At 47.5% G+C, this 27351-nt stretch overlaps 1 protein-coding gene across 3 annotated transcripts in view; it reads right to left on the bottom strand.

Annotated features, from left to right (window-relative positions):
• TTC38 (tetratricopeptide repeat domain 38) overlaps nt 1-27351 on the bottom strand; it is a 561013-nt gene that overhangs the window by 396348 nt on the left and 137314 nt on the right. For all 3 annotated transcript variants that reach the window (XM_030214669.1, XM_030214670.1, XM_030214671.1), the window contains exon 4: nt 6918-7089. In XM_030214669.1, coding sequence (XP_030070529.1) covers nt 6918-7089 — 172 coding nt within the window. The remainder of the gene's footprint in view (nt 1-6917; nt 7090-27351) is intronic.

The raw sequence follows: 27351 nt of genomic DNA, 5'->3' as shown, positions 1-27351 counted from the left end.
GTCGCAGTCCCATCGGGACCCGGAGCATACAGCAATGAAGTCGGGTAGCAAAGGCCTGAGGCGCCACGTGTCCCCGCTCCTACAATTGGGATCTGAGGCCCAGATGCATCAACCAAACGTAAAAAAAGCAAAATCGTTAAAGCCATTACCGAATTTTTAAAAAACGACCAATGCTCCAAAAAAACAAGTCGCACAAGTTCGGTGCGGTATTGTAAAGAACGATGCACTAATCCCCGTCGGTAATCGGCTCGTAAAGCATGCGCAAAGCAGCCAAGCGTTTTGCTGGCTGCTCTGCGCATGCCAGAAACGTAAGAAAAAAAAGAAAACACAAACACTTGGCTCCCCACTTTCCCCTGCATGTCTCCACAAACATTAAAGGATCGGGAGGGGGCAAAGGCGCTCATCAGCAGCGTCCTGTATGGATGGCCTTGCCTTGCCTTGCCCCCCCCCCCCCCCCCCGAAGTCCCCGCTGCTCCGTTTGTGAAATAAAAGCTTTTAAAAATGAAACCTTTGCAGTTGCTGGGCTCCCCCTCCCTTCCTCTCTCTTCTTCAGTCGACAATGCTCCGCCTCCTGCCCTCCTCCACCTCCGTGCCCCCCCCCCCCCGATTTCGTCCCCGCCGCTCCCCCCCACCACCGGACCCCCCCTCCACCATAATGGCCGGTGCAGCGCCTCTCACCTATGTTTGAAGGCGCTGCACAGGATGGATCAGCTGTTCTTGAGCTCTTCTGTCTCCTCCGATGTCTCCTTCACGGAGGTGGAGGAGGGCAGGAGGCAGAGCATTGCCGACTGAAGAAGAGAGAGACAGGAAGGGAGGGGGAGCCCAGCAACTGCAAAGGTTTCATTTTTAAAAGCTTTTATTTCACAAACGGAGCAGCGGGGAGCAGCGGGGACTTCGGGGGGGGGGGGGGGGGGGCAAGGCAAGGCAAGGCCATCCATACAGGACGCTGCTGATGAGCGCCTTTGCCCCCTCCCGATCCTTTTTTAATTTAGTTTCCTTTTTTATTTTAGGCACAGGGAAGCAGGGAGCCACTTTTCTTTTAAAACATGCCAGCAATTTGGTTTTTCATCATGCAGGGGGCAGTGGGGAGATGACAGCTCAGGCTTTAACGACAGGTCTGAGCTGACGTTAAATTTCTGGCGGTAAGTGAATCGTTGCTATCGTCGGTATGGTTAGTGCATTCCAAATTGTCTACATTTCAATGGTAGTTTCTCATTTGCATTCCAGTTTCGTTAGCTGCTACTGCCGTCGAAAAATAGGCTTTAGTGCATGGAAAGGATAGGAAATTCTTCCTTAAGGGCTCATTTAACGATGAAAAACGTTTAGTGCATCTGGGCCTGAATCCGAGGAATCGCAGGCGGAGGAGTGCTCGACATCGGAGGTTAGCGGGTTGCCTAAGGGCTTAGTTAAAGCACTGCAAGCAATACGATCCGAGATAAAAATCTCTAAAACTGAAATCATTGAACGGATGGACTTACTGAGCTCCGATTTAAAGGAACTGGGTGGCCGAGTCGAGGATTTGGACGGTCGTGCAGAAGAGCAGGCTGTGCAGGTTACTGATCTGACGGGGAAGGTGGATCAGATCTCTGAGCGTTATTCAGAGCTCCAATTTAAAGTGGACGACTTGGAGAACAGAGCTAGGCGCTCCAATCTCCGTTTTCGTGGGGTACCGGAGTGTTCTGATGCAGAGGATGTCCCGACTGTTGTTCGGGTCCTTTGTGGTAAGGTGCTGGATTCTGACCCGTCGGGGGCTACAATTGAAATAGAAAGAGCGCATCGGGCTCTTGGAAAGACACAGGAGAATAGACCACGAGACATTATAGCAAAATTTGTCTCTTCTGCAGTGCGTGATCGCTTGTTGCTAAAGTCAAGGGAGATGCCTTATGTGGAATACAACGATGCCAAGGTACAAATTTTTCAAGATCTCTCGGCATTTACATTGGCTCAGCAGAGGCTTTTACGACCAGTGCTAGATGTTCTGATTAAGGGGAAGATCCCTTACAAGTGGGCATTTCCGTTTGCCCTGCTCTTTACTTTAGGGGGCAAAGCACATCAGATTCGCCATCTTGGAGAGGCTTGGCGAATTCTGCACGAGGCAGGTCTGATACCATCTTCTGTGCTGCCGCAGGAGGTTGCAGTATCGGCGAAGGAGCGTTTGCAGAAATGGAAACGAGTTGCTCCTAAAGCGAGGATCTCCTTGCAACCAGTCTGACTATTGTATGGACCAGTAACCTTATTTTTGCTTAGTTTCTCTTGAACTCACATTCTAAGTTAGAATGTTTACATTGCTATATGTTTGTGGTTTCCACAATTTGATAGGCTCATTGGTAGCTGGGATAAGGATTGGGAAGTCTATGGGCTAGGGAGGGCAGGATGCTTATTTAGGGGCTTAGTGGGGTGCTGGGGGTAGGTGAGGGCTACAGGGGGTAGGTATGGTAAGGTCTCTTTCTCTATTGTTTATTCCCATTCTGATCTCTTTTGCGGGTACAGTTTGATGTGTGAGGGTTAGGTGGGGGGAATGGCGGGAGGGTGGTTTGAGGATGCTTAGTGTGAGGGGCTTGGGGAGGTGGGAACAGCTTGTCTGGGGGTGTGTAGTGGATAAGTGCAGGGCTGGTTGGGGCGTTTGGGGTTGGGGGGGGTTCTTGGGAGTTTGGGGTAAAGGGGTGGGGGTGGGGGGTGGATCTATTCCACCGTTTGTCAATCATAGATGGAAAACATCAAATGGGTGATCTTAGGATCCTAACTTACAATGTTAAAGGTGTGAACACTCCCTATAGAAGGCATTATTTGTTTGCTGAGCTGCGTTTGGTACACCCTCATGTGGTTTTCTTGCAGGAAACTCATTTTTTAAAAAAACATGAGGGTTTATTAAACTCTTCACAATACCCGTGTGTATATTTTGCTTCTGATGTACAGGGAGCCAAGAAGAGGGGGATGGCTATTATGTTTCATAAGGATGTTAAGGTGCAGCTTTTACATTTAAAGAGGGATCCCGAGGGAAGATACATCTTCTTGCATGTGCGGCTGGAGCAGGAGGAGTATACTTTGGCTTGCGTTTACACCCCGAATGAGCGTCAAGAACAATTTTTTGTAAAACTTCAAAGGGCGCTACAGGGTTTTGCCCGGAGTAAGTTGTTGGTGGCAGCAGATTTTAATGCTACTATGCAGCCTCGGTTAGATCGTTCTGCTCCTTCTACTTCAATTGATTATAGAATTTCTAAAGCTTTGGGGAGCTTTGTGGAGTCCATGGGTCTCTATGATGTGTGGAGAACTGGGCATCCAAGGGTTAAAGATTATACCTTTTACTCTCATGTCCACCTCTCTCATTCAAGACTGGATTATATTTTTGTAGATAAAACTCAGTCAGATGGGGGATGTGATGCATTTTTAGGGCATATTACTTTTTCTGACCATGCTCCGGTTTGGGTGATCATTCCATCTCTAAGGGAGGACATTAAAGATCGGAGATGGACATTTAATAATTGTATGTTACAAGATTCAGATATTGTAAAAAATTTTGTTCCTTTTTTAAAAGAGTACTTTGATTTCAATCTGGAGTCGGGCCCCCCTTTGGGTATAGTCTGGGATGCTTTCAAGGCAGTTTCTAGAGGGTATTTTATTAAGTGTGCGAGTCAGCGCTCTCGGATACAAAAGGGGCGATTGGCCAATTGTATGGAGAGGTTGGGCGTTCTGGAGGACAGATACAGGGCTTTTGGCTCGGTGTCTGACTTTCGAAAGCTTCAGGCTGTGAGACTGGAGATGGCTGCGCTACATGATGAGAGTCTGAAGTTTGTGCATGCACGCTTGAAGCAAGTTCATTATGAGTGTACTAACAAGCCTGGTCGTTTACTGGCCACCAAGTTGAGACAATTGAGAGCTGATAGGCAGATTCTGCGAGTGCGAGATGTTAGGGGTGCTCAGTTACAGAATTCTACTCAAATTCGGGAGTGTTTTGCCCAGTTTTATACAAACTTGTATAAAGGGGATGCCACTGTACGAGATCGGGACATTGATTCTTACTTGGCTGCTTGTGGTTTGCCGATGCTTTCCGATCCCCAGAGAGAGGAGTTGGAGGCGTCGGTAACAGTGGGGGAAGTGTTGCGGGTTATCAAGGAGTTGCCGATGAGTAAGGTACCAGGTTTGGATGTATTCACAAATTAAATTTTTAAGACTTTTGCGAGGGAGTTGGCACCATACTTGGTGTTGGTAATTAACTCAGTGCGGGATGGGGCACCTTTGCCTCCGTCTATGAGTGAGGCGTGGTTGGCTATTATACCAAAACCGGGAAAAGACAAGACTGAATGTACGTCCTATCGGCCCATTTCTATTTTGAATACGGACGTTAAAATCTTGGCGAAGGTGCTAGCTAATCGTCTGGCTATTGTGCTCCCAAGTTTGATTCACCCGGACCAAGCTGGTTTTGTGGCTGGGCGGCAGGCCATGGATAACATTAGAAGAACCTTGGATTTACTTCATGTCTCTCAAGCGAAGAATGTGCCGATGGTTTTCCTGGGTCTAGACGCGGAAAAAGCCTTCGACAGGGTTCATTGGGGGTACCTTGATAGGGTCCTGAATAAATTTGGTGTGGGCCCATTTTTCAGGTCTTGGATCCAGGCGTTTTATGCTTCTCCTACGGCTAGGGTGCGAGTTAATGGTGGTCACTCGAGGGCTTTTAAGTTGGAACGTGGTACGAGACAGGGATGTCCACTGTCACCCCTCCTTTTCGCGTTGATAATGGAACTTTTGGCTGCAGCCATTCGAACTAATGTTGATATCTCGGGTGTGTTGGTGGGCGGTAAGGAATTTAAGATAGCACTTTTTGCGGACGATGTCCTCCTGTCTTTGACTAGGCCCCTGGTGTCTCTTCCTAACTTAATGAAAGAGATTGCGGCTTATTCGGCAGTGTCTGGTTACAAAGTGAATGAGAGTAAGTCCATAGGGATGGCAGTTCGGGTGCCACAGGGGTTGAGGGAGACGTTGCAGACCTCCTTTGCATTTAAGTGGTCTATCAAGGATATTCGCTATCTAGGAGTTCAGATCCCTTGGAACGTGTCTGAGTTATTTGTCGCTAATTACCCAGCCCTTCAGAAGGATATCCAGCGGGATTTGGACCGATGGCATTCGGTGGGTCTTTCTTGGTTTGGGCGGATTGCTGCGCTTAAAATGAACGTTCTTCCCCGCTTATTGTATTTGTTCCAAGTGCTACCCCTACGGCTGTCAAGGTCGTTTTTATCTCGCCTGCAAGATAGCTTGATCCGCTTTATTTGGAACCAGAAGCGTCCTCGTTTGCCACGAGCTTTTCTATATAAGTGTAAACGGGAGGGCGGGTTGGGAGTGCCTAATCTTTTTTGGTATTACTGTGCGGCGCAGTCTAGATCGGCTATAGAATGGTTTAAGCGGGAGGACCATAAGTTGCGGGTATATATTGAACAAGCTTTGATAGGTACTCGTCGGCTGGGGCATTTAATGTGGCTACCTGATAAGTATAGGGGTTGGGTTGAGCGGTTTCCGCCTACTGTACAGGTAACATTTTACTACTGGGATCTTCTGTCTCCAGCTAGGCAGCCTTTTTTGTCTCGGCTTGCGCCTATTGGTGATAATCCCTTATTTGAGCCGGGGATGGGACTTACACCTTTTCAGCATTGGGCGACACTGGGCTTGGACCTGTGGAGGCAACTTTTTGAGGGGGAAGAGTTTGTTTCTTTTGACACATTAGTGGAGGACTATAGGCTTCGGCCTACTGACCGTTATGCTTACTTGCAATTGAAGCATTTTTTGCGCCGCCCTGTTTATAAGGCCTGTTTGACTCGAGAGGTTCATTTGTTGGAGGAGATGTGTGTAGACACTAGGAGTACTAGGTGGATGATAACTTCATTGTACGGGCACTTGGCATTATGTCTTCAACCTTTTATCTTGCATAGAAGGAATTGGGAAAAGGAGCTGGACTTCACTTTGTCGGAGGCTTCCTGGTTGCATCTAGAAAAGGGACTTATGAAGTCCTCTTTATCTGTTGCTTTGATGGAAAGTGCTATCAAGGTATTTTATAGGTGGTACCTTACTCCGGTGAGATTACAGCACATGTTCGGTACGGAGTCGGCTCTGTGTTGGAGGGGATGTGGGGAGCTGGGGACCATGGGACATATTTGGTGGTCATGCCCTAAGGCGCAGGCTTATTGGAGGGCAGTGCAGTCTCGTCTTCAAGCTTGGGTGGGTGGATCTGTGCAGTGGCATCCCGCGGTCTTTTTACTTGGTCAGAAACCAGAGGGACTTACTGATAATCAATTTTCGTTGGTAAAGGGTGTCTTGCATGCTGCTCGCATCAACTTGGCGAAGTGCTGGAAGTCTCCTCAGGTCCCTTTGATAGTGGGGTGGATGTCTAAGGTGTGGTATATATGTGAGATGGAACACCTGACAGCGGTAAAAAAGAAAACATTGTCTAAATGGAAGATGGTGTGGGATCCTTTCGTGTCAGCTTGTACACCATAATCGGTAAATGTTTTTGAGTTTTATTAATTGGATCAGGATTGATGAACGGTTGGGAGGGTTGGTTTTTTTTTTTTTTTTAATAGGGGTTACGGTGGGTGGGTGGGTGGGAGGCTTTGGGGGGGGGGTTTGAAAACACTTTCAAAAATTTTGAGGTTTGGATGCTAATCAAGGCTGCATTGAAACTGCTTCTTCTGTTTGTCTCATGTGGGAGTTGTTATACTACGCCTTATGTATATGTATACATTGTTTTGTATTTTGCACTACTACTTGTGCGTTATAGGCTGTTGTATTGCCTTTTCAATGTTTAATAAAGACCTTTACAAATTTAAAAAAAATATGTCATATGTTGGCAATATTACTGTTCATGTAATATCCTAATTACTCTAAATTAGAGCAAACCATAAAATAATCTTATATGAATAAAGTATTACCCTTTAGCAAACATGTGCACTGCAGACACATGCAGTTGTTCTCTCTCTGTCAATGGGTGTGTTTTGGAAAGCTCGACCATTTTCTTCACTGTCCTGTCCAGCTCTTGGTCCGAAAGTATGGAACGCCCAGTGCCAATTAACTCCAAACCATTAGCCATGACGTGCCCCATCACTAGCAGGGACAGCAAGCAAAAATATTCATGATGATAAGGAAGCAAGAACATCAGTTCAGTTCATGGGGAAGACAATTTGGAAAATGAAATTACTCACCTATAGCAGGTGTTCTCCGAGGACAACAGGACTAGTATTCTCACATGTGAGTAAAGTCTCCTAATGGAGCCCAGTGCAGACACTACCCAGACCTTTAAGAAGTCTTTGGTAGGCTTTCACCACATATGCACAAATGCTTTCCCGCCAGCCCGTGTCGCTCGGTATCCTCAGTTCAATCAAAAACCATAAAGAATACAATTCCTAGGGATGGTGGGAGGGTGTGTGAGAATACTAGTCCTGGTGTCCTCGGAGAAAGCAAAGATACTTACCTGTAGCAGGTATTCTCCGAGGACAGCAGGCTGATTGTTCTCACATGTGGGTTGGCGTCCACGGCGGCCCAGGAACGGAGATTTTTCCAGTAAAAATCCACAAAGCTTTGCGACAGCTACCAGAGCACAGGACAGACACACTGCACATGCGCGACCATCTTCCTGCCCGCGCGCATCCGTTCCCGCCTCAGTTATACCAAAGCAAATAAAGAAAAAAACAACAACTCCAAGGGGAGGTGGGCAGGTTGGTGAGAACAATCAGCCTGCTGTGCTCAGAGAATACCTGCTACAGGTAAGTATCTTCGCTTTTTCTGAGGACAAGCAGACTGCTTGTTCTCACATGTGGGTTTATCCCTAGCCCCCAGGCTCACTCAAAACAATGAACACTGGTCAATCGGGCCTCGCAACGGCGAGGACATAACAAAGATTGACCTATGAAGAAACATCTGAGAGTGAAGCCTGGAACACAACAAAAATGGGCCTAGGGGGGTGGAGTTGGATTCTAGACCCCGAACAGATTCTGCAGCACCAACTGCCCAAACCGACTGTCGCATCTGGTATCCTGCTGAAGGCAGTAATGAGATGTGAATGTGTGGACTGATGACCACGTCGCAGCCTTGCAAATCTCTTCTATAGTGGCTGACTTCAAGTGGGCCACTGACCTGCCATGGCTCCAACACTATGAGCCGTGACATGACCCTCAAGAGTTAACCCAGCTTGGGCGTAAGTGAAGGAAATGCAATCTGCTAGCCAATTGGAAATGGTGTGTTTCCCAACAGCAACTCCCCTTCTGTTGGGATCAAAAGAAACAAACATTTGAACGGACTGTCTGAAGGGGCTTGTCCGCTCCACATAGAAGGCCAATGTTCTCTTGCAGTCCAATGTATGCAACTGACGTTCAGCAGGGCGGGTATGAGGACGGGGAAAGAATTTTGGCAAGACAATTGACTGGTTCAGATGGAACTCCGACACCACCTTCGGCAAGAACTTAGGGTGCGTACGGTGGACTACTCTGTTATGATGAAATTTAGTATAGGGAGCATGGGCTACACCAAGGCTTGAAGCTCACTGACTCTACAAGCTAAAATAACAGCCACCAAGAAAATGACCTTCCAGGTCAAATACTTCAGATGGCAGGAATCCAGTGGCTCAAAAGGAGGTTTCATCAGCTGGGTGAGAACTACGTTGAGATCCCATGACAATGGTGGAGGTTTGACAGGGGGCTTTGACAAAAGCAAACCTCTCATGAAACCAACAACTAACAACTAAAGGCTGTCCAGAAATAGGCCTACCCTCTACACGTCGATAACCACTAATCGCACTAAGGTGAACTCTTAGGGAGTTGGTCTTGAGACCAGACTCTGACAAGTGTAGAAGGTATTCAAGCAAGGTCTGTGTAGGACAAGAGCGAGGATCTAGGGCCTTGCTCTCACACCAGACAGCAAACCTCCTCCATTTAAAAGAGCAACACCTCTTTGTGGAATCTTTCCTGGAAGCAAGCAAGACTCGGGAGACACACTCAGAAAGACCTAAGGAGGCGAAGTGTACGCTCTCAACATCCAGGCTGTGAGAGCCAGAGACTGGAGGTTGGGATGTAGAAGCGCCCCCTCGTTCTGAGTGATGAGGGTTGGAAAACACTCCAATCTCCACGGTTCTTCAGAGGACAACTCCAGAAGAAGAAGGAACCAAATCTGGCGCGGCCAAAAGGGCGAAATCAGAATCATGGTTCCGCGGTCTTGCTGGAGTTTCAGCAAAGTCTTCCCCACCAGAGGTATGGGAGGATATGCATACAGAAGGCCCATCCCCCAATGAAGGAGAAAGGCATCTGACGCTAGTCTGTCGTGGGCCTGAAGTCTGGAACAGAACTGAGGGACCTTGTGATTGATCTGAGTGGCAAAAAGATCCACCGAGGAGATGCCTCACCACGCCCGAGTTGAGCGGCCACTCGTGAGGTTGCATAATCCTGCTCAACCTATCGGCCAGACTGTTGTTTACGCCTGCCAGATACGTGGCTTGGAGAAACAGCGCGCCCAAAGCCATATCTGGACAGCTTCCCGACACAGGGGGGCGAGATCCAGTGCCTCCCTGCTTGTTGATGCAACCTGGTTGTCTGTCTGAATTTGAATAATTTGATTTGACAGCCGATCTCTGAAAGCTTTTAGAGCGTTCCAGATCGCTCACAACTCCAGGAGATTGATCTGAAGACCTGATTCCTGAAGGGACCAAGCTCCTTGAGTGTGGAGCCCATCTACATGCGCTCCCCACGCCAGGAGAGATGCATCCGTGGTCAGCACTTTTTGAGGCTGAGGAATTTGGAAGGGACGTCCTAAGGTCAAATTGGATCGAACTGTCCTCTAGATTCTCCGCAGCTTGATACCACTGGGAAGCTAAGGTCCACTGAGCAGATCTCATGTGAAAGCGTGCCATGGGCGTCACATGAACTGTGGAGGCCATGTGGCCTAGCAGTCTCAACATCTGCCGAGTTGTGATCTGTTGAGACGATCTGGCCATGGAAACGAGAGTCAGAAGGTTGTCTGCCCTCGTCTCGGGAAGATAGGCCCGAGCTGTCTGAGGGTTCAGCAGAGCTCCTATGAATTCTAGTTGTTGAACTGGAAGAAGGTGAGACTTTGGGTAATTGATGACAAACCCAAGCTCCAAGAGTCGAATAGTCATCTGAATGGACTGTAGAGCTCCTGCCTCTGAGGTGTTCTTCACCAGCCAATCATCAAGATCAGGGAACACATGTACTCCCAGTCTGCGTAGCGACGCTGCAACCAATGCCAGGCATTTTGTAAAAACCCTGGGCACAGATGCCAGACCAAAGGGTAGCACACAATACTGGAAGTGCTGTGTTCTCAGACGGTATCGAAAATACTTCCTGTGAGCTGGAAGTATCAGGATGTGAGTATAAGCATCCTTTAAGTCCAGACAGCAAAGCCAATCGTTTTTCTGAATCATGGGAAGAAGGGTGCCCAAAAAACCATCCTGAACTTTTCGCGGACCAGACATTTGTTCAGGGCCCTTAGGTCTAGGATGGGACGCATCCCCCCTGTTTTCTTTTGCACAAGGAAGTACCTGGAATAGAATTCCCAGCCCTTCTTGCCCTGGTGGAACGGGCTCGACCGCATTAGAGCTGAGAAGGGCGGAGAGTTCCTCTGCAAGTACCTGCCTGTGCTGGAAGCTGAAGGACTGAGCTCCCGGAGGGCAATTTGGAGGTCTGGAGATCAAATTGAGGGAGTACCCTAACCAGACTATTTGAAGAACCCACCGATCGGAGGTTATGAGAGGCCACCTTTGGTGAAAAAATGTTAACCTCCCCTCAACCGGTAGATCGTCCAACACAGGTACTTTTATAGCTGCTATGCTCAGCTGGAGCCAGTCAAAAATCCGTCCCTCGTTTTTGCTGGGGAGCTGTAGGGGCCTGCCTGGGCACACGCTGTTGACGCGAATGAGCGCGCTGGGGCTGAGCCTGGTAAGGCTGTCAGGAAGGTGGATTGTACCTACGCTTATTGTAAGCATAGAGAGAATTTATTTATTTCATTTCATTGCACTTGTATCCCACATTTTCCCACCTGTTTGCAGGCTCAATGTGGCTTACAAAGACCTGTAATGGCATCACCATTTCAGGGTACAGAGATACAATTGATGTTACAAAGATATCAAGAATAACAAGGCTAACAAGACGATCCAATCAGCAATTATAGAACGAAGACAGACATAATAAAGAAGGAGTGGTGCTGTGTTGTAGTTAGTTAAAAAAAACGTCTACCTGCTGAGGTAGTTGCTGAAGGTGCCCAATGGGAGAGTTTGTCGAGGACGGTTTCTCACTGGTGGAGCTGCTCTACCACCTACTCGACCTTCTCGCCGAAAATATTATCTCCCCGGCAAGGGACATCCGCAAGCCGCTGCTGGGTCCGATTGTTCAGGTCAGAGGCATGCAGCCATTAGAGTCTGAACATCACTATACCTTGAGCAGCGGATCTGGATGCAACATCAAAAGTGTCATAAGCACCCCTGGACAGGAATTTACGACAAGCCTTCAGCTGCCTGACCACCTCCTGAAAAGGCCTGGCGTGCTCCGGAGGGAGCTTGTCCACTAAGTCCGCCAGTTGCTTTACATTGTTCCGCATGTGGATACTCATGTAGAGCTGGTAAGACTGAATATTGGACACGAGCATAGAGGACTGATAGGCCTTCCTCCCAAAAGAGTCCAGAGTCCTAGCTTCTCGCCCCGGGGGTGACAAGGCAAAATCCCTAGTACTCCTGGCTCTCTTGAGAGCGGAATCCACAACCATAGAGTCGTGAGGTAACTGCGACTTCATCAACTCAGGTTCTCCATGGATTCGATTCTGGGACTCCGCTTTCTTGGGAATGGTGGGATTAGTTAACGGTTTCATCCAGTTCCTCAGCAATGTCTGATTAAGGACATTATGCAGAGGGACAGTGGATGACTCCTTAGGTGGTGAAGGATAGTCAAGGACCTCGAGCATCTCAGTCCTGGGCTCATCCTCAGTTACCACAGGGAAGGAAATGCCCACAGACATTTCCCAGACAAATGACAAGAAGGAGAGACTCTCCGGTGGAGAAAGCTTCCTCTCAGGTGAAGGAGTGGGATCAGAAGGAAGACCACAAGAATCCTCAGAAGAGAAATATCTGGGATCTTTCCCTTCATCCCAGGAGGCATCCTCCTCGGTATCGGCCAAGAGTTCTCAAACTGCAGTCCGAAACTGGACCCATCTCGACGCCAAGGAACCATGTCCCCGATGGCGATGCCGAGAAGTCAACTCACATGCCGGCAGCAATGAAGCTCCCTCCAACAATGTCGACGGGGAGTCAACCTGGGTGGCAGCCGATGCCGCAAGCGGTACCGGCGTCAGGGACCTCACCACAGGCACGGAGCCAGCTGCCGCTTCCATCGACTGTACCGAGGGTGAAAGCACCCCCGGTACTGAGGCAGGCTGACGCAGCATCCCTTCCAGAAGGCCTATAAGAATGGCTCAGATGCTCTCCTCCAGAGTAGCTGTCGAGGAAGGCTGTGGGGCCGGTACAGAAGTCAATGTCAGAATCTGTGGAGGCCTGGGAGGCAGTACCAGGCTGTCCGAAGATCGACGCACCGACACCTCTTGTATGGAGGGGGAGCGCTCCTCCCGGCGTCGACACTTTCCGGATGCCGAATCCTTCGACGCCCCAGAGCTCCCGGTACCGTGTCTCGAAGGAGACCGGTGCCGACGCTTCTTCGTCTTTGCTCAAAGCACGTCACTGGTACTCCTCAGTACCGACGAGGAGGACGTGGAATCCACACGCCTCCTCAGGGTCGGGTCCAACAGTGGTCGGTCCCGGTGGGCCTGCCCAGCAGGAGCCTTCGAGACAGGTGGAGACCCACTCAACGGCTCGCTACTCCCAGCTAGTGGTGATGTCCGAACAGCCATTACCTGCGCTCCTGATGTCGATGCCATTCCCGGTGTCGATATTGACGCCGCTGAACTCGGTACCGATGTCGACACCGAGGAATCAGTCGGCGCTCCGAAAAGACGGTGCCGAAGAGCTCTTCTCGACGCCTGTGTCCGTTTTTTCAAACTCAGACACAACTTGCAAGCATCTGGGCTGTCGGGTTCTCAAGGCAGAACCGGAATACGTGAGCCCTTGGGCCACTGCCGAGGAGCGGCAGAGGCAGGCAAGACCACCTTGGAACTGGATACACAGAAGAGCAGGACTGGAACTCTGGACTGGAGTAGCACTGAGACATGCAACTAGAACAGGCAGAACAGGAACAACTTCACCTGCGCTTGAGCACCGTTCCTCCGGAGTTGAGCTCCGGAGTGCGGGTGGCCAGCAGGACTTGCAGGATAAGGCAGGAACTGAAGATCCAGAGGACCCACCCTGGGTCCGGGATACATGAGGGAGACTAGGCTAAATACTAGACTTGGACTGAAAGCTGCATGCAGCCACTAAACCAGAAACACAAGACAGACCAAGGGGACAAGACGTACACAAAGGCTAGGCAGAGACAGGATTCAGGATATACACTCAGGATATACACACTAGCTAGACAGAGACAGGATTCAGGATATACACTCAGGATATACACACTAGCTAGACAGAGACAGGATTCAGGATATACACTCAGGATATACACACTAGCTAGGCAGAAGCAGAACTCAGGATACACAAGCAAGCTTGGCAGAAACAGGAGTCAGGGTTAGAGAGTTGCACGGGGACAGAAATCTTACCCATCCCTGCCCGTCCCTGCTGGAATCTTACCCGTCCCCACCCGTCCTCGCAAGAATTTAACCCATCCCCACCCATCCCCGCAAAAATGTAACCCATTCCAACCCGTCCCCACCCATCCCCGCAAGAATTTAACCCATCACCACCTGTCCCCGCAAGAATTTAACCCATCCCCACCCATTACTGTAAGAATTTAATGATACATAAAAGAAAATTCCAATCTCCTCAGTCTCTCTCTGGATTTGAGCCACAGCACTGTAGGCAAGGAAGGAATGGAAGCTGAAACTTAGAACACTCTGGTGTGCACATGTAAGATTTGTCTCTGATTTACTGGCACTGTGTGCTGAGAGGTCACCACATGCACGCGCCAGTAGGTCAGGTGACATCTGATGCTCATGCCTGTGTCAGAGCTGAGGTCTGCTCATCAGCCCAGGAGCAAAGAGGATTAATTGTAACATAGTAAGTGACAGCAAATAAAGACCTGAATGGTCCCATCCGGTCTGCCCAGTAGTCACACTCATTATCAATTCATGATTAAATCAACCAGTGTAATATTATATACTTGAGTATGACCTTTCTTTTGTATTTCTGGAACACAAACCATAGAAGTCTATCTGGCCCTATCCTTATGTTCTAACTGCTGGAGTTGTCATTGAAGCCCACTCCAGTCTATGCATCTTCTCATTTGTGGGACACAGATTGTAAAAATCTGTCCAGAACTGTCCTTATGTTCCAGCCACTGAAGTTGCTGTCTAAGCTCTTTCCAGCCCATCCTAAACCAGACTTCCATATATTAGACACAGACCATACAAGTCTGCCCCGTATCGGCCCTAGTTATTCACAGCCAGTCACCATCTAAGCATTACTTCACACATCCACACACACATGCAGCCATTTAAGGTTAGGTTTTTTATAACTTCCATTTTCCAATTAGAGATCCTCTGTGTTCATCCCATGCCTTTTTGAATTCCATCATCATTTGTGTCTCTACCATCTCCTTAATAGAAGGCTTTCCACATTTGTGCTGTTAAAGCAAGGAAGAAGAGGAGGAGACAGCACTCAAAGAACTTGGTACTCGGTAGATGAGAGGCTGGTGCATGTGTAGCTTACACTTCCACGAGAACCCCGCAGAACTGCTTCCATCCCCGCGGGAACCCCACAGGAACTGCTTCCGTCCCTGCGGGAACCCCGCAGAACTGCTTCCGTCCCCGAGGGAACCCCGCAGGACTGCTTCCGTCCCCGAGGGTACCCTGCAGAATTGCTTCCGTCCCTGCGGGAATCCCGCGGTTCCGTGGGATTCCCGCAAACCCCGTTCCCGTGCAGCTCTCTAGTCAGGGTATACAAGCAAGCTTGGCAGAAACAGGACTCGGGATATCCAAGCAAGCTAGGCAGAGCAGACAGAAGAAGAACCAGGAACTAGCAGAGTCTTTGGGCAGGCAGCGGACAATAGAATAAAACAGGAGCAAACAGAGTCTTTGGGCAGGCAGCAGGCAGAGGAATAAACCAGGGATAACAGAGTCAGGGTTGAAGCTTCAGCAGCTCCAAACACAGACAGAGAGAAAATGGCTGAAGCTTCAGACTCCAAATGCAGAGCAAGGCAAAGGATGGACTAGCAGTCCACAGACACAAAACAGAAAGGCAGCGCCCACACAGAAGGACTGGCAGTCCACAGGCACAAATAGCAGATGGGCAAGAGCCCCAGAGAAAGGCTAAGAAGCAGCTCAACAGTGCTCTCACTAACCTCACGGTCTTTTGGCATAACACACTTACTTACTATGCAAAAAGCCCTGAATGCAAGAACAGCACTTCCTTATGAAGGCTCTCACTGATGATGTCACCTACTGCAGGACAGGAGCAGGGAACACACTCACACCAAGGAGAGGCTTGGAACACATAGGAAGAACAGGCAGGAGCCATCTTGGAAGTTGACACAAAACAAGCGGGAGCCATCTTAGATGCTGGCTCCTCAGAGAGGCATAGCCCACACAGGTGAGGTCTAGTGAAGCAATCAGCACACAGAGACAGAGACAAGACTAACACAGAAACAGACAGAAGCCAGCATAGATGCTGACCCCCCGAAATAAGTCTGAGGGTGGTCACGACCACAGATGTGACATGGGCGATGGTTGGGCCCAAGGCACTGGATGCACCAGGAGTGCGGGTCAGTGCTCGAGATCGACCGCTGGCACCGAGCACACTTCTTGAAGCCGCTGGGAGGCTTCGATGACATCAGCGGAAAAATCACGGCAGCGAAATCAAAAGGCTCGACTGTGCTGACCGAGAGAACAAAAACGAGTACCGCGTACGTGCGGCCCAAGAAGGCCACAATGGAAGCAAAAGGAAACTTAACAGGGAGAAAAACCAAGATAAAAAAGGTTTGTTTGGTTTTTTAACTGGAAAAAAGAAAAAGACAAAAAAGGCAACGTAAAACCTAAGTCTTTCCTTGGGCCTGAGGGAGAGAGACTGACACGCAGCCACTCTCCACCGCAGAAAATCTGAGCGGGAACGGACACGCGCGGGTGGGAAGATGGACACGCATGTGCAGTGCGTCCGTCCCGCGCTCTGGTAGCTGTCGCAAAGCTTTGTGGATTTTTACTGGAAAAACCTCCATTCCTGGGCCGCCATGGACGCCGACCCACATGTGAGAACAAGCAGCCTGCTTGTCCTCGGAGAATATCTGCTACAGGTGAGTAACTTCACTTTCTCCAAGGACAAAATTTATTTATGTATGAACATTTATACCCCACTTTTTTCCACATTAAGCAGACTCATAGTGGCTTACAATGTACAGGAATCAATTACAATTACATTAGATAGGGTAAAAGGAACACTCACAGGTGGGAATTCCCAGCTATCAGGCTCACCAAAAACAAACACGGACAATAAGGACTTGCAATGGCAGGGCCAACCAGAACCAATAATACCACAAAAGAAACAGGCCTGTTGTGAAGGTGCAGCCTGGAACAGCAAGAAATGGGCCTAGGAGGGTGGAGTTGGATTCTAGACTCCAAACAAATTCTGCTGTCTGACCAAACTAGCTGTCACATCGGGTATGCTGCTCAAGGCAGTAGTGAGATGTGAATGTATAGCAGTAGTGAGATGTGAATGTATAGACAGAAGATCATGTTGCATCTCAGCAAATCTCCTCAGGGGAGGTTGACCTCAAATAGCCATGGCTCCGACATTATGACCTCTGACATAAGAACATAAGAATATCCATAGCGGGTTAGATCAATACTCTAGCCCAGTATCCTGCTTCCAACAGTGGCCAATCCTCGTTACAAGTACCTGCCAGAAGCCCAATTAGTAGCAGCATTCCATGCTACCAATCCCAGGACAAGCAGTGGCTTTCCCCCATGTCCACCTCAATAACAAACTATGGAATTTTCCTCCAAGAACTTGTCCAAACCTTTTTTAAACCCAGATATGCTAACCTCTGTTATCACATCCTCCTCCAATATTTTCTCTTCTTTTAAGTATTTCCATATAGTTTCATCAAGTGTCCTTTGGTCTTTGTACTTTTTGAAAGAGTAAAACATCTCTATACCACTCAAGATGCTGTGGACCTCAATCAGCAGCCTCTTTTCAAAGCTGAAGAGCCCTAACTTCTTATGGGAGAAGTTCCATCCCCTTTATCATTTTGGTTGCTCTTCTTTGAACTTTTTCTAATTCCACTATATCTAACATAGTAACATGGTAGATGACGGCAGAAAAAGACCTGCATGGTCCATCCAGTCTGCCCAACAAGATAAACTCATATGTGCTACTTTTTGTGTATACCCTACCTTGATTTGTACGTGTCCTCTTCAGGGCACAGACCGTATAAGTCTGCCCAGCACTATCCCCGTCTCCCAACCACCAGCCCCGCCTCCCACCACCAGCTCTGGCACAGACCGTATAAGTCTGCCCAGCACTATCCCCGCCTCCCAACCACCAGCCCCGCCTCCCCCCACCGGCTCTGTCACCCAATCTCGGCTAAGCTCCTGGGGATCCATTCCTTCTGAACAGGATTCCTTTATGTTTATCCCACGCATGTTTGAATTCCGTTACTGTTTTCTTTTCCACTACCTCCCGCGGGAGGGCATGCCAAGCATCCACTACTCTCTCCGTGAAAAAATACTTCCTGACATTTTTCTTGAGTCTGCCCCCCTTCAATCTCATTTCATGTCCTCTCGTTCTACCGCCTTCACATCTCCGGAAAAGGTTCGTTTGCGGATTAATACCTTTCAAATATATGAACGTCTGTATCATATCACCCCTGTTTCTTCTTTCCTCCTTTCCTCAAGGAGGTGGAATACCTTCTTCGGATGAGACCGTAACCCCCGCGCAACCCCCCGAGAACGGCAATCGAGGTTTAAGGACGGAGATCCGGGAACCACGTGGAAGACGGGCCCCGGGCCCCCAACCCGCCAAGAACCACAGACCGACCTTCCCCCGCTATCCAACTGCTACTGGAGGAACGGAGGCAAAGGACAGCCAATCCCCTCGCTATCCGAGGTAGCGACTACTGCAGGCGCACTGAGAGGCATACTGGTTAGCGGGCAAAGTAGGAGAGGCCTGAAACAGCCGTAACCCAGCTGACAGACCGAGCTGATATCACCCCACTGTCGCCCTAGAAGGGAAAGGCAGGCGAACTCCCCACAGAGGCAAGCGCCGGAGCCAAGACAAGATCGATCCCACTCAGACCTGACCAACATCCACACCACCTCCTCTGAATCCATCCAGTGCCGACCAACGAGGAGAGACGAGTCGGAACGCAGACGGAGGAGAACACCCGGACCCATAGAATCGAACAGCACCACACGACAAGATACATCTCGAACGGCCCCCCCTCCCGCCTCACCCCCACCTCGCTGCTCAGCCACCTGGACTAGCGGTGGTGAGAAGAGAATTCTCCCCCTAAGAACCCTACAGCAGCCGCGTGCCTCATTAACCCTGCCTCCTTGACACCCCCCGACCCAACACAACAAAGTCGGAGAACCACAGCGCGATCCACCCAAAACCACGCGCTGCAACCGCGAACAGACTCTATCCATACCGGAGGCTGAAACGCCGGGAGCACGCCATCCACTCGCTGGAGACCAAGTGGTGTCTACTAAGATTGGGTCCTCCGAGGTACTCCGGGACTCAACACGAACCTCCGAATCACAATTTCCTCCACCCGGTCCAACCGGACAGAAGACGGAGCAGGAGACCGCAATACTAAAGAGCTTGCTTGCAGACGGCCCGCAGGGTTCACCTTTGCATAATGCCCAAACCACCAACCCGACCATGCGGACGAGACATACCCACATGGCGGAGTCAAGAGTTCGCGACCAGGCCAAAGCAAGTGGCTGAAAAATCGCGGAGGGAAGACAAAGAGCTACAGAGCGGGAACTCGCTTGAAAGACTGCCGCGACCGGAATTAAAAACTCTGCACCACTCGTGCTTCTCTGTAACAGTAAGCTATCTGCCTATCTAGGCTATGCTCATACTTAATTACAACATTAAGTTATTACCTAATCCTGATATGATCATGCTGTAAGCCGTTTACTTCCTTCTGTTATGCTTCGAAACACAACAATGTAAATGCTTATACTCATGCATATCTTTAATAGCAAACTATTTGCTATGCTCATACTTAATAGGACAATATGCTACCTGCGTCCGTTTGAATTGCTCTCTTTATACAACGGCACACATCTGCTAATCCTAAACACAGTTTAAAAACCTTGCAGATGTTTTGCTTCTTAATGCTCTCTATTGCCTGCCTTTAAATGATTTCCTAAACATAGAGGTCCCAAATGCATTCTAACAACCTTCTAGATACTCTGCTTTTAATTGCTTCTGAACGCTATGCCTTAGAAATGATTGTTACACTCTGACTGTATGACTACTATGTTTGCTACACTCACTGTAGTAAGTAACCCTAGAATCTGAACAACCTATATGTCTCAACTGCATTGCATTTAACACCTGCTTATAATTGTTTCTAAATGTACTGCTTTTAGTGCCTGATTATAACTGTTTCTAAGTGAATTACATTATAAACATGAACACTAACAAGCTACTGATAATAATCTACCTCATTCCCATAATCTACCACGCATGGACCACCCCCAACATCAACAGCAACCCAACCACAATCCACCAGCTCTATGAACAACCTATTAACAACTCACCAGACCAAAAATACAATAACCAACTAAAAGGAAAAATCCCCACATACGAACACCACCAACAGAAAGAGGAAAAAAAAACAACAACGACAAACTCAACCGCCGAGGAAATAGACAACTAATAAAAATAAACATCTAACCTCCTAACAGAACCATACCGCTCAATCCGAATAGGATACATCAACGCAAGATCAGCAGTAAGCAACTCAGTAGACATACTAGACTGGATCACCATAGAGAAACTAGACCTTCTATTCATCACGGAAACATGGTTCCACGGCTCTACAGACCCCGCCATCATAGAGACATGCCCACCAGAATACAAAATCTCCCACTGGACAAGAAATGGAAAAAGAGGCGGCGGAATAGCCATAATTTACAAATATGAGTTCACCATCACAACCACTGGCGAATCCACCTCACCACAACTCGAAATCGCCTCGACAAGAATCACTCATCCAAACCTACAAGGACACCTCAGCACAATCCTATTCTACAGACCACCAGGAAAATGGAAAGACTCCCAAACGCAACTCATGGACTTCATCTCGAACACATGTGTCTCTGCCTCAAACATCCTCATAATGGGAGATATCAACCTACACCTCGAAGACGACACCTCAACAGGCACACAAGAATGCAAAGAATTCTTAAAACTCTGGGATTTACACGCACCTAATAACCAACACACGTAAAGGGACACACACTAGACATCATTACACACAAATTCGACTCAGACTCAACTCTCCTACTTACAGACACAAGATGGACACCCACACCATGGACAGACCACCATAAAGCATATGCCTCCCTCCACTGGCGAAAAATACACAGAAACACAGTCAACAAACATGAACAAACAACATACACCACGAGAGGAAACATAGACCCCACAACATTCTGGCAACAGGTCTACCAAAATGAATGGCCAACAAATACAGACACCATACAATTCCTCCAAGAATGGGATGACATATGTAAGACAACATTAGACACAATTGCCCCAATCCAAACCAGAACATCACACATGGTTCACCGAAGAGCTGAAAGAACTCAAAACACAAGTCAGAAAGCTAGAACGCGCATGGAACAAAAAGAAAGATGAACACACACTGAATGCCTGGAAATCACTTCGGAGGAAATACAAATACACCATAAAACAGACTAAAAGACTACACTACAAAACAATGATTGGACCAAACTACAAAGACACACACAAACTCTTCTACCTTGTAAATAAATTACTAGACACCACACCAGTTACAAACAACAGTAAAGATACACCAGGGGTCGACGAGCTCGCGAAATACTTCAAGGAGAAAATTATACAATTACGATTTAAAATACCCACCAGCCCTATTGAATACGCCACACTCCTAAACTGTCTAGACCCAGAAGACGGAATATACCCAGCAGACAGGATCTGGACCGAATTCGAATTACTGTCAGAAGACCTCATCTCTAAAACGCTCAAAAGATTCGCCGAATCCCAATGCAAACTAGACATCTGCCCAAACAACCTCATGAAATCAGCTCCTCAACAATTCATAGTAGACCTAACGAACCACGTGAATTTCATGCTACAAAACGGACTTTTCCCAAAGGAAAAAGGAAAAATTTTACTCACCCCAATACCCAAAGACACAAAGAAAAACGCAAGCGAAATAACTAACTACAGACCAGTTGCATCTATACCACTAATAACTGTTATGATTCTGCCGGTTTGGCTGAGGAGGAGGGGGGACGTCTCTTCTGATTGGCTGCCAGGGGTTGTGCTGACGTCAGGGGATAGTACTTTAGCCTGCAGCTGAAGAGTTTCTCTGCTTTTGCGTTACTTACTTGGTGGTAACAGGAAAGCCTGATTTCTCTCAGAACGTGCTCTAGGTTCTGACAGGGATCTGTGTTGATTTAGAGTATTCTTTTCCTTCCCTCTGGGTTAGCTGCTGCTGTGTGTGTGTGTGTGTGCGTAGCTCTGTAATCAGGGTCAGCTGCTCGTTTGTTTAGTGGGGGCTGGGCATTGCTCAGCCTCCGGGGCTCTGGGCTGAGTGAGAGCTTCTCCTTTGTTTGTTTGTTTTAAGGATTTCTCTTCCCAGTGTCCCGGCCTGCTGGCTCAGTGAGTTTAACCCTTTGTGTACTGTGTGTATTGTATTCCTGCCTCTGCCAGTGTGTTTGTTGGATGGGCCCCACTCCCTCTCGGGAGGGGAAGCGTTCTCTCTGATTGTTTGTTGATTTATGGCACTCTCTCTCTGCTGGCTCTACAAGCTTAACCCTTTGTGTTCTGTGTGCCTCTGTCTACAGTGGGTTTGAGGCAAAGGCTTTCTGCCTTCCTTTTGTGTTTGGTTCCTCTGGCTTCTGCCTGGGGCTCCTACCCTGGTGGGGGGGGGGGGGGGTTGCTGTGTTAGTTCCCCTGTCCTGCGCTAGTCCCCTGCGTGGGCGTGGCCCGCTCTGGTCCTTTGTTTCCCCCTCTGCCCTATTGCTGGTGTTCAGCGCGTGTCTGGCATCTTGGGGCCCTCTGGGTTCTTTCACCCCTCCCTGTGTGTGATTGGGTTCCAGTTCAGCCGTGAGGCTCGCACGAGTGGCTCTGTGTGTGGGTTCCGGTTCGGCTGCAAGGCCCGCCTGTATGCCTATTTCCCTTCTTCCTGAGGGACTGTGGGGAGGGGTAGCTTAGGGGGTATTGTGTAGCTGGGGTGTGCGGTGGTGGGTCGGTCTCCCCTTGGCCTGGGTCGACGCCCTGCTGGCCTCGGCCAGGGCCCAAGGGCTCACGACCAACCCAACGGATTACAATAACCAAAATAACAGAAGGGATGATAACCAAACAACTCACAAACTATCTCGACAAGTTCTCAATACTGCATGACGCCCAATCAGGATTCTGGTCTAATCACAGCACAGAAACAGTATTAATTACCCTAATGACCAAATTTAAGCAAATGATTGCAACCAGCACCAATATACTCCTCTTACTATTTGACATGTCAAGTGCCTTTGATATGGTTGACCACAGAATCCTATTACACATACTTGAATATTTTGGCATCGGAGGCAATGTCCTAAACTGGTTCAAGGGGTTCTTAACCTTACGCTCATATCAAGTCACATCAAATTCAACTACGTCTGCCGCATGGACACCTGAGTGTGGAGTATCACAGGGATCCCCCCTCTCGCCAACAATTTTCAACCTACTGATGATTCCCTTGGCAAAACTTCTATCAAATCATAACCTTAACCCTTACATATATGCCGATGATGTAACGATATATATTCCTTTCAAACAAGACATTAATGAAATCTCCAACTAAATCAACCAAAGTCTACACATCATGAACACCTGGGCAGATGCATTCCGACTGAAACTGAACGCGGAAAATTTAATGCCTCATACTTACCTCCCAATACAACACAAATAAATTTACCGCTATTAACACACCTAAACTAAATCTGCCAATCTCAGAAAATTTAAAAATCCTTGGAGTCATCATTGACCGCCACCTAACACTTGAGACTCACACGAACAGCACAACAAAAAAGATGTTCTACTCCATGTGGAAACTGAAAAGAATAAAACCAATCTTTCCAAGATCTGTCTTCCGCAACCTAGTACAAGCACTCGTACTCAGTCACCTGGACTACTGCAACTCACTATACGCAGGCTGCAAAGAACAAATATTGAGAAAACTTCAAACAGCCCAGAATACAGCAGCCAGACTCATCTTCGGAAAACCAAAATACAAAAGTGCAAAACCCTTACGTGAGAAACTACACTGGCTCCCACTCAAGGAACGTATCACCTTTAAAGTATGCACCTTAGTTCACAAAATCATTCACGGTGAAGCCCCTGCATACATGTTTGATTTAATAGACCTGCCACCCAGAAACGCCAAAAGATCATCCCAAACTTTCCTCAATCTCCACTTCCCTAAGTGCAAAGGCATAAAATACAAAGTACTGCATGCATCAACCTTCTCCTATATGAGCACGCAATTCTGGAATACACTACCACGCAACCTGAAAACGATCTACAAATTAACCGACTTCCGCAAACGATTGAAGACTCATCTCTTTGAGAAAATTTACTGCAAGGATCAAAACACATGAACTCCATGCACACTAATAGAAATGCACCAATACACTCTCTTCTGAATTCTCTTCCCCCATATTTTCTCCACACTTAAAAATCTACCCACAGATAAAATTGTTATACCCTAACGATCTCTTGCTATTGTTCGATCGCCCTATCATTTCCCCATTGTTACATTCCATAGTTTCTATGCCCCTAATGATGTTTTGACTTGACTTTGTCTTCCCATAACTCTTCACAATGTAACCCATAATCGTACTGTAACAAATTGTATTTCCATCATTCACAATGTATTGTAAGCCACACTGAGCCTGCAAATAGGTGGGAAAATGTGGGATACAAATGCAATAAATAAATAAAATAAATAAATATACATGTTCAGGTCAGCAAGTCTCTCCTCATATGTCTTGTAACGCAAATCCCATACCATTCTCGTAGCTTTTCTTTGCACTGCTTCAATTCTTTTTACATCCTTAGCAAGATACAGCCTCCAAAACTGAACACAATATCTATTTTGAGATATAGCGACCAGAATTGAACACAATACTCAAGGTGAGGTCACACCATGAAGTAATACAGAGACATTATAAAATTCTTGGTCTTATTTTGCATCCCTTTCCTAATAATTCCTAGCATCCTGTTTGCTTTTTTTGGCTACCGCCACACACTGGGCAGAAGATTTCAGTGTCACCTAGATCTTTTTCTTGAGTGCTGACTCCTAAGGTGGACCCTAGCATCAGGTAACTATGATTTGGATTTTTCTTCCCAATGTACATCACTTTGCACTTGTCCACATTAAATTTCATCTGCCATTTGGATGCCCAGTCTTCCTTTTTCCTAAGGCCTTCCTGCAATTTTTCACAATCCGCATGTGTTTTGACAACATTGAATTTAATCACCTCACTTGTCGTTCTGATTTTCAGATCATTTATCTTAAGTAGAGAGGTGTGGTAGCCATGTTAGTCCACTCTTAAAGGTTGTTTGATTTCTACAGATCATTTATAAATGTTAAATAGCACCATTCCCAGTAAAGATCTCTGTGGCACTCCTCTATTGAGAAAAATGGCCATTTAACCATACCTTCTTTTCTGTCCGATAACCAATTTCTAATCCACAGAATGACACTGCCTCCTGTCATGACTTTTTAATTTTCTCAGGAGTCCCTTATGAGAAACTTTGTCAAAAGCTTTCTGAAAATCTAGATACACTACATCAACTGGCTCACCTCTATCTTTATTCACACTTTCAAAAAAATTAAGCAAATTGTCTACGTGTTTTGTAATTTTATTCTTAAAAATAGTTTTCACTGTTTTGCTCAGCACTGAAATCAGGACTACTGGTTTGTAATTTCCCTATCTTTCTTGGAACCCCTTTTTAAAAATCAGAATTACAACGGACACCACCCAACCTTCAGGTACTACGGGTGATTTTACAGATCACTAACAGCAGATCAGCAATTTCACGTTTGAGTTCCTTCAGTACCCTGGGGTGTATACCATCTGGTCCAGGTGATTTATCACTCTAACTTGTCAACTTGGCTCAGTAAGTCTTCCAGGTTCACCAAGCTTTCTTTCAATTCCTCTACCATCATCACCCATGAAAACCATTTCTGGTACTGGTAGATCTCTTACATCTTCTTCCGTAAAGACTGAAGCAAAGAATTCATTAAATGCTTCCACTATGGCCTTGTCCTCCCTGAGTGCCCCTTTTCATGATCTTTCTGCTTCTGTTGTACCTGAAAAAAGTGTCTGAGTTTTTGTCTCTGTGGCAAGCTTTTCTTCATATTCTCTTTTAGTTTTCTTTATGAATGTTTTGCATCTAGCTTGACAGTGCTTATGTTGCTTCTTATTTTCTTCATTCGGATCCTTTTTCCATGGTTTTAGCTCTAATAGCCTCTGTCATTTCATCTTTTAACCATGCTGGCTGTCATTTGCTCTTCTTTCCACCTTTTATTTTCAACTTTGTTTATTGGTTGGAATCTCACAGTTAACAATGTGGTATAACATAACATTCACATGTATTTCCCCACATCATAACTCATTCTAACAATTCATGCTTATAGTCATAGATTCTGAACATCAATTTGTCTGCTTGTTTCTGTATACAACCGAGGTGATTTTCTTACAGTACTAATTTAACTAACAAAACATAAGGCCTCGCTTAACTAACATGAGTCCATCTAGGTATCATAACCGATCCCTCACCCTTATCCCCCCCTCCCTCCCCAAAAGCCCCTTAACCCCCCTCCCCCCTCTTGTTCCTTCTATCCAGGAGATTGTTCCATAGTTAACCCTGTTGGGTGCCTCTTAAAGTGACATTATTACAGATTCAAGATTCGGTCCCTACCCCCCTTGGGTATTGACTGCCAAAAGGGAGTCTGTGCTTGAGTTCTGCCATTCGCCACTCGAATTTCATAACGTCCATCATGCTACCGCGCCATTGCTGTAGCATATGCGCTTTATTTGTAATCCACTCTCTGAGGATTAGCTTTTTTGCCACTATTGTGGCTCTGCAAGTAAAACCCTTGAAACCTGCCGGAAAGGGTCGAACCACTGTGACTTGACCAAACAATAGTCAAGCATCTCTCCGCCATGTCGCAGCCCACATTGCTGTTATGGATTGTAAAAGGGTCTTCCAGAAGCGTTGTATCGCTGGGCAGGCCCAGAACATATGGCCCAAGAGCGCTCCAGGATCTGCACATTTGGGGCATGCTCCATCTGGGGACACCCCCATATGAAACGCTCTCCTCGGTGGAATGTGAGTCCGTAATGCAAATTTGTATTCCATTTCGCAATAAGATACCATCTTCAAAGATCTCTGGATCGAGAAGACATAATCTTTGAGGAGCTGCGGTGAAATCTGGACTGCCAAGTCTGTGCTCCATATTTGGGCTAAAGACGTATAGTCTATCTCTGTGATCATATCTCTTATGTGTCTGTGGTGCATTTTTAACGACACTTTGTTCTGTGACTGCAATGAGAAAGCTGAAGTAACATAGTAACATAGTAGATGACGGCAGAAAAAGACCTGCATGGTCCATCCAGTCTGCCCAACAAGATAAACTCATATGTGCTACTTTTTGTGTATACCCTACCTTGATTTGTACGTGTCCTCTTCAGGGCACAGACCATATAAGTCTGCCCAGCACTATCCCCGTCTCCCAACCACCAGCCCCACCTCCCACCACCGGCTCTGGCACAGACCATATAAGTCTGCCCAGCACTATCCCCGCCTCCCAACCACCAGCCCCGCCTCCCCCCACCAGCTCTGTCACCCAATCTCGGCTAAGCTCCTGGGGATCCATTCCTTCTGAACAGGATTCCTTTATGTTTATCCCACGCATGTTTGAATTCCATGAAAGCTCCTCTTGTACATCCTCCGTGAGGCATTCCCAAGGCAAGCTGGCTATATAGTGACGAAGCTGAACATAA

Source organism: Microcaecilia unicolor, chromosome 9 (assembly GCF_901765095.1).
Source record: "Microcaecilia unicolor chromosome 9, aMicUni1.1, whole genome shotgun sequence".
In the NCBI taxonomy this organism is placed as follows: Eukaryota; Metazoa; Chordata; class Amphibia; order Gymnophiona; family Siphonopidae; genus Microcaecilia; species Microcaecilia unicolor.
Note: the sequence above shows the minus strand (reverse complement) of the source record. Positions and strands in the feature narration are given on the sequence as shown.